The following is a 7,316-nucleotide window of genomic DNA, read 5'->3' on the forward strand; positions in this document are numbered from 1 at the left end:
AGATGCTTATGGTGCCTTTAGTTGTTTGGAAATTGTTCCTAAGGAGGAACTGGGCTTGTGGATGTGCACAGTGTCCTCTCCCTGAGGTCTTGGCTGATTTGCTTGGATTTTCTCATGGTATCAAGGGCAAAAAAAGGCCCTAAAGGTAGGGCCTTATACAGCCACAGGTACAGTCACAATGAAATCCTATTTAAGACAATTTGCCAATCAGAAACATTTTGTCATGATATTAATTTCTGTTATCTTCCAGATTGTTTAAAGACACTGTCAACTTGGCGTATGTAAATTTTTGATCCACTGGATCAAGTATACTGGAACTGATATAGTGAATTAAAACTGAGATGAATCTGTAACTAATTGATTGATTCAATTTAGCTCTCTGATGTGAACAAAAGCGGCTCAAATAGAGTTGTAACAGAAATGTAGGATGACATGAATTGTGCAGAATTCTGGAAAATGGATATTGAACAGTGGTGGCTGGTAGCCTTTCAAACGGGGGAGGCTGGTCGGTTACGATATTTTCAGATTTTAAAAGAAAAAAGAAAAAACACATCAATTTTGCCCATACTCTTGCCTCTGATCTGGCTGATTGTTGGCAGGGTCACAAACTGTGAAATAACAGGTTCTTTTGGCCCATTAGCCTACTGTCCAATATACGTGATGGTGGTGTTGGGGGGGGTATATTTTAACATTTTATATTTTAAAATTGTGGCATGTTGTTTAAAAATTGATCATTATTGAAAGCAGCTCTTTGTCAGGAACCTCAGCAGTAACAGCAGAGTGTTCTGGAATAGGCACAAGCACTGACCTTGGGGAGCCAAACATAGAGCTGGGTGCCACACATTTCATTCAATGACACTTTCCCTATATTTTACTTATTTTGACTGAGAAATGTTTTACTGACAATTTTGAAAACCCTTCACTTTTAATCCAGGTCTGTAGTATGAAATGTTCTCGGCTGTGTTTTTGTTTAAAAATGTTTTCCAAATTGTAGCTGTGTTTAATTCATATCCAGAAAAATATATATTCCAATATAATATACTCAGCATAAACATTTTAAATAGATTCTATATTTTTGGTCCATCCATGACATATTACTAAAGTAGCCTATTTACTGTTGTTGATGTGGGTCACTTGCTGTTAGCCAATTCACTTTCTCGTACCAGGAGAGCTGAAAGGAACGAGTATTATTCCCTACCTTTTTCACCAAGTCAATTTGAGGCGTTGGTCTACCCTGCTCTTTAATTTTAATTTTTTCCTCGAAAGGAAGACTGGCAAATGGCTTCGCTAAAATTAAATCAGCAATGCTTGGCATCTGTGCGCAGCTTTCTTGCTAGCTGACTAGCCCCCTCAAGTTCAAGTTCAGTCACTCAAATAAACGAAATTTCTGGAACTAAGATAGCAAACTTGACACTATATTTACACTTTATTTACAATTAAAATATATACAAACTAAAAAAGCTGGTAGAAACCGTATGTAATGAATGAAATCGAAATGTAAGCTGATCTCTTACAATACACCACAGCACTTGCGAATCCGCATGGGACTGAACTGAGATTCACCGCTGCCTGTCTATATTTGAAACGAGCTGTCAATCAAAGAAAATATCCGGCTGCTTTCACCAATCACCAGTCTCCTCGCGGAAACTGCCATGTCCCTCCCACTGTGAGGCTGGGAGTCCGTAGGCGGGCGTTTTCGCAGTATTTGTCCAATAACCATCTTGCATTTTGATATTGAAAAGCGCATAGCTCCCAAATGCCATTGAAGTCCACTGAGGCTGGGAGTCTGTGGGACTCCGTGGGCGGGCGTTTTCACAGTATTTGTCCAATAATCATCTTGCATTTTGATATTGAAAGCGCTTAGCTCCCAAATGCCATTGAAGTCCACCGAGGCTGGGCTGCATCACGCTGTCACGAGGGGGAAAAACTCACGCACACATTAGGCGAACTGGGGAAAATTATACCGGAATGATTTCGCACTGTAGTTGGGTTGAGCACATATATTTCTCTGATTTCTGGATCTGAAATAGCAATGTTATAAGGTCGGCTATAACATAAGCCTAGCGCAATTCATCCTGCATGATGTTCGTCATTTTTAGAGGAGGCTGAGCCTCCCTCGTTGTCTTAGAGCAATCGCCCGTGATATTGAATATCTTTAGTTGTATATAATTTTTTGTTTGGCCTCAACTGTATGCGGAAGAGGAGAAAATCCTTCAAGAAGTGTCTCAGAGGAAGCACTTGTTAGCCTTCATCCTTTTTCTTTGATAGATGCCATGCTATATAGAATTAGCTCGAGCGTGGGATTTGGCAAATTAACAAATTGGGGACAAAATCAGAGGTGGGGTTTGGGGTTTTAAAGGAATAGGAATTGTTGTTGTCGTTCTTGTTTTTAAAAAGTCTGTATCAACAATTCTGCATTTCATTATGTAAGAATATGGATTTTTTTGTTGTTTTGTTTTTTTTTGGTTTAGGTTTATATTTACATTATATGGGAATGTCTTCATGAAGAAGTGTTTGGTAAAGATAGACTTCTAGTCATCCTCATAACGCCAATGGAAATCTAAAGAAGCAAGCAACCAACACCAAACACTTCCTGGCTGATCAGCTGCCATGAAAATGATGATGACCCCCCCCCCCCCCCCCCAAAAAAAAAAAGTGATCTATCCGTTTAAAGACACATGGTGCTCAAATTAATTTCATATTTCAGTGTTCTTCTTTAGCAGAGCTCTGTGTCTGTGTTTTATGGGTAGGAGGAGGTTCAATTATTTTTATAGAAATAATCGCCCACTATAATAGTCCAGGATACAGCCTGCACAAAACCTCCCTCTCCTAAAATAAATATTTATTTACTTTAAAAAAAAAAAAAAAAAAACTCTCAATATGGATTAAGATCTATTAGCTGAGATAGAACATGATTTACTCCTGGTTTTATTAATTTTTCTTTTTTAATTTTTTGTAGTTTGAGGGAACGTTCCTAGATCTGTCTTTTTTTTTTATTTCATGTTTTATTATTTTATATTCTGTTCTATATAAATTGTACTGTATAAATTTAATAAGCGGTATGGAGTGATGTCTTACAGCCTCTTCTGCACAGATCTTCAGATTTTGCTCTTATTTGTGCCTTTGTCACCCGAACACGAAATATACCATTTTACAATTTGTCGTTGAATGTTTACACACAGGCTGTTTACTCTGTCTCTCTTTTTGATTTTAACAGTTGCCACCAGTCTAACTCTTCAAACGCATGCACGTGTATAGATACACACTCCCACACATGCTAATTGACCCGATTACAGAACTGCTGCCATAAGGGCTGCTTTACGCCTCGGTTCCCATAGTAACTGGATGCTGTTCAGTCTCCTCATCAGATGCTTCTATAAAGAGCTTCTACAAGTGTAACCACATACACGTAGAATTAATATACTGTGATATCTAAAAACAGTGCACTATTCACTATGAAAATGCTCAAGCAAAAGAAGAATGATGCCAGAAACTAAAATCAAAGCAAAACTGCATGGTGTGTCTGCTCTATTTTCTTTTCCTGTGATTATGCATCCAGTCACTTATTATAAATCAAGATGCCCATCGATGAACATTTCTTCACAGCACTGGCCTTCAAGTCAGTAACGAACTGCATTTTTGTACTTTTTTTTTAAGTGCTCAGTCCGCTAGAATACAAAGATTCATCTATGGGCTTCTGTGATGCATGTGCTAATTCATTTTTATGCAACGTTGTATGAAATATTGCATACATATGTATGTTTTTGTCTCCCCCCCCCCCAGATCTGTGGGATGGTGTTTACTTGTTGCTTGCACAGACGGATAAAGCTCGACCCGTACTGACCGATCAGCAGGAGCTCTACGGGTCGCCACAACCGCTTGCTACCAGTTCACACACTTGGTTTTTCTTTCCTCCTTTTCTTTTCCTAAACTGCTTGAATGTGTTCTCCCTCCAGTATAGTCTTACATGAATACGACATTCCTTCTTTTAATATATTTATTTCCAAGGGTCTTGCCTCTGTAATGTAGACGTCTCACAAGAATGTAATGCAGTTAAACGCTGCTATCCGGGTTACACACAAAAGAGGCTTTTTATAATGTTACAGAAAAAAAAAAACCTTTGAAAAAAAAAAGAAGACAAGGTAGAAATCTATTTTTCCCCTCTGTGAGCACTGCGTATGTTTGTTTAACTCTATATAAGTCATATAAAGGTCATGTGATAGTCAGAGGTTTGCATTTTTACATGAACTATGGATGATCGATATATATGTAATAGTATTCAGTATGTTCTGCTAACATAATGTACACTGAGGGCCTTGAAAAAAAAAAACTACTAAGAAGCTAAAAATAACAGGGATTTCTGGACTATATCGCACTCTATAAGCACCCAACGGTGCCTTGTATAAGAATTTTTCTTCATTTTGTAGTGTTACAACCTAGCGTGAACCTGAAATTGACTTATTTGGGATTATTACCATTTAATTTATCCATCATGCCTAAGGTTAAATTTAAAAAAAAAAAAAAAGCAGCAAAGATTTATTAGTTGCATAAATAAATATTCACCCCCTGAGTCAGTACTAGCTCAAGCCACCTTTGGCTGCAAGTCTTCTGGAATATGTCTCTGTCAGCTTTGCACATCTGGATCCTGGTATCTTTGCTCATTCTTCTTGGAAAAAAAAATATGAAAATGAATGCTGACCAGACATTTTTAATCCTTGCCACAGATTCTCTATCAGATAGAGGTCTGGGCTTTGACTTATTCATTTGAACACATTCAGGTTCTTGTTGTTTGAACCACTTTACAGTATGTTTAAGGTTGTTGTAGAGTTGGAACCTTTATCCTACTCTGAAGGATCTCTTCTAGGATTGCCCTGTATTATTATGCCCTCCATCCACCTTGCTTTCAGCCCTGAACAGTTTTCCAATCCTTGTATGTGAAACAATATGCTTCCACCACCATGCTTCACACTGCAAAAAATGATCTCTTGTTGAGAGAAAATATCTTTAATATGGGTGAATTTATCTATTATTTCTTATTAGAAGTTTACTAGAACTCAAATATAAGATTATTTAGCTTACTCTGAGACGCTTTTACTAATTTCAAGCCTTAAATTTTCTTATTCTATTGGGAGATAATTTTGCTTCTTTCTAGAATTGAATGCTTAAAATGAGCAAAATTATCTGCCAATAGAATAAGAAAATTTAAGGCTTGAAATTAGTAAGCGTCTCAAAGTAAGCTAAATAATCTTATATTTGAGTTCTAGTAAACTTCTAATAAGAAATAATAGATAAATTCACCCATATTAAAGATATTTTCTCTCAACAAGAGATCATTTTTTGCAGTGCACAATGGCATTCTCAGAGTGATGAGCAGTGTTGAAATTCTGCCAAAGATATGAAATTACCCCCAAAGTCCATTTCATTTCTAGGTTGTAACACGACATGATGTGGAAAAGCTCAGGAGTCTGCAAGGCACTGCAGTAGCACTCCTAAGACACGTGTGTGTATATATATATTTGGATACATAGAGACTTTATTTTCACTGCTTGAAACCTGTTCCGTGATTCTTCTAATCTTTGTAATGTTGTATGCCAGCATTTTTTCAGCTTCTCTGTCAGTATATATTTTTTTATTATTATCTCCAGGTTATTATCTCCATCAGGCTGTCAGACAGAGCACCGATAACTGACGCACAACTGCCTTTGATATTAGAACTTTAAGGGCTGCAAAGATTTGGAAGTGTTGCATCCATGAAACCTTCATGAAGTCTTCATCACTTATCAAAGCAAATATGGACCATAAAAGAGCAAATACCAAAAAAAAAAAAAAAATTCTGCCACTGCTTAATGTGGTTGCTGTAGCAACTGACATCTCATTGAGGTTCAGTTTTATTGGGAAAATAATGCAACCTTTGCATTTTATCATCAGCAGGTCATGTTTTAAACTCCGACTTTTAATTTGGCTTGGATGTATATTAGTATGTAGATGCATATCGAAGCACTTGGATGGCGGTGGATGGCGCAAAAATAACTTCTGCATGTCAGATGTCCAACTATGCTTCATTTCACTTATCATTTATTCAGCTGTATTTTAATACTATAACGATGTCTGTCTAATATGTCATTATATTTGTTGCCTAGATGCCTTTAAACAAATATGTGCCTCTTTGAAAGGACAGCAGATGTACTTCTTAATGCAGATGTAGCAATGGCATGGACTATATATTAGGTGTGCATACTGATCCTTGTTATTGAAAATAAAACGTTTTTGAGATAAATCTGCTAAATGCAAATGTCGTGTTTGTGTTGAGACGTTGCAACTTCACAGCTCCAGGGTCCCGGGTTTGATACTGAACTCAGGTGACTGTTCTTTCTTTATCTCTGTGGGTTTCTGACAGGTTTTGTGGATTCCTTCCACCTCCCAAAAACATGCCATTAGATGGATTGGCTAAGACGGATTACCTCTAGGTGTAAATGGGGTGTATTCCCACCTCACGCTTAGTGTTCCAGGGATCCTCCACAATGCTGATCAGGATAAAGCTGTACTGAAAGTGAGTGAGTGAGTGAGTGAGTGAGTGAGTGAGTGAGTATTTGGTATGCGATGTGCTTTAGCCAGCAGGTGGAGACAGAGACAACACCTATTTACAGGGCTAACTGGTGTGTTGATGTACGGAATATGCATTCCAGACAGTCATGCATGGAGAATTTTGAGTTCAGCTGGTGTCACATTGTGGGCCTGTTTCATAGATGGATTGGTGCATGGTGGCCCTGACATCACACGGAGTCAATTGGGAAAGTTGAGAAATGAGAAACAGTCCTATTTTATCCAAGTATCCTTGACTTGCAAGTGATGTCAAAGCAAATTAGAAACCCAGATGTCGGCCATGTTGGTAGATATACAAATGCGGGGTCAAGCGACATTCCATACAAAACGTAGTCACACGTGCGCAACTCTCTTATGGTTGTGGTCACGGCAGTACTCGTGACCGTGGCATGTTCCGATTTTTTAGAATTCTGTCCGTGATTAGGAAAGAGGGCGAGGAAACTCTGAGGCTTAGTACGGAGAGGAGACGAGCAAGGCTGAACAACATCGGCAGGGCTGATCTAACAGAGGCTAAAACCAAAACAGCTCGTGTTTGCAGTGATCATTTTATCTCAGGCGAGATTCAAAAGCTCCCTCAATAAAATCATGGAAGAATTTTATTTTGTCTTGCTAGAATCTTGCTATAAAATGAGAGTTTTCTTGTCGTGGCTCACTCAGTCATTGTTATAATTTTAGAGTGAACCCAGAAAGTCCGCCAAACCAGATAGAACGCA

The 7,316-nt window shown here is 38.1% G+C and overlaps 1 protein-coding gene across 4 annotated transcripts in view; it reads left to right on the forward strand.

Annotated features, from left to right (window-relative positions):
* tspan11 (tetraspanin 11) overlaps window positions 1-5,008 on the forward strand; it is a 91,878-nt gene extending 86,870 nt beyond the window's left edge. For all 4 annotated transcript variants that reach the window (XM_060903680.1, XM_060903679.1, XM_060903683.1 and 1 more), the window contains one exon: window positions 3,784-5,008. Coding sequence is in view for 1 of the 4 variants with exons in the window: in XM_060903681.1 (XP_060759664.1) it covers window positions 3,784-3,843 (60 nt within the window). In the remaining 3 variants the exon portion in view is untranslated. The remainder of the gene's footprint in view (window positions 1-3,783) is intronic.
* Window positions 5,009-7,316: the final 2,308 nt, after the last annotated feature.

Source organism: Neoarius graeffei, chromosome 21 (genome assembly GCF_027579695.1).
Source record: "Neoarius graeffei isolate fNeoGra1 chromosome 21, fNeoGra1.pri, whole genome shotgun sequence".
In the NCBI taxonomy this organism is placed as follows: Eukaryota; Metazoa; Chordata; class Actinopteri; order Siluriformes; family Ariidae; genus Neoarius; species Neoarius graeffei.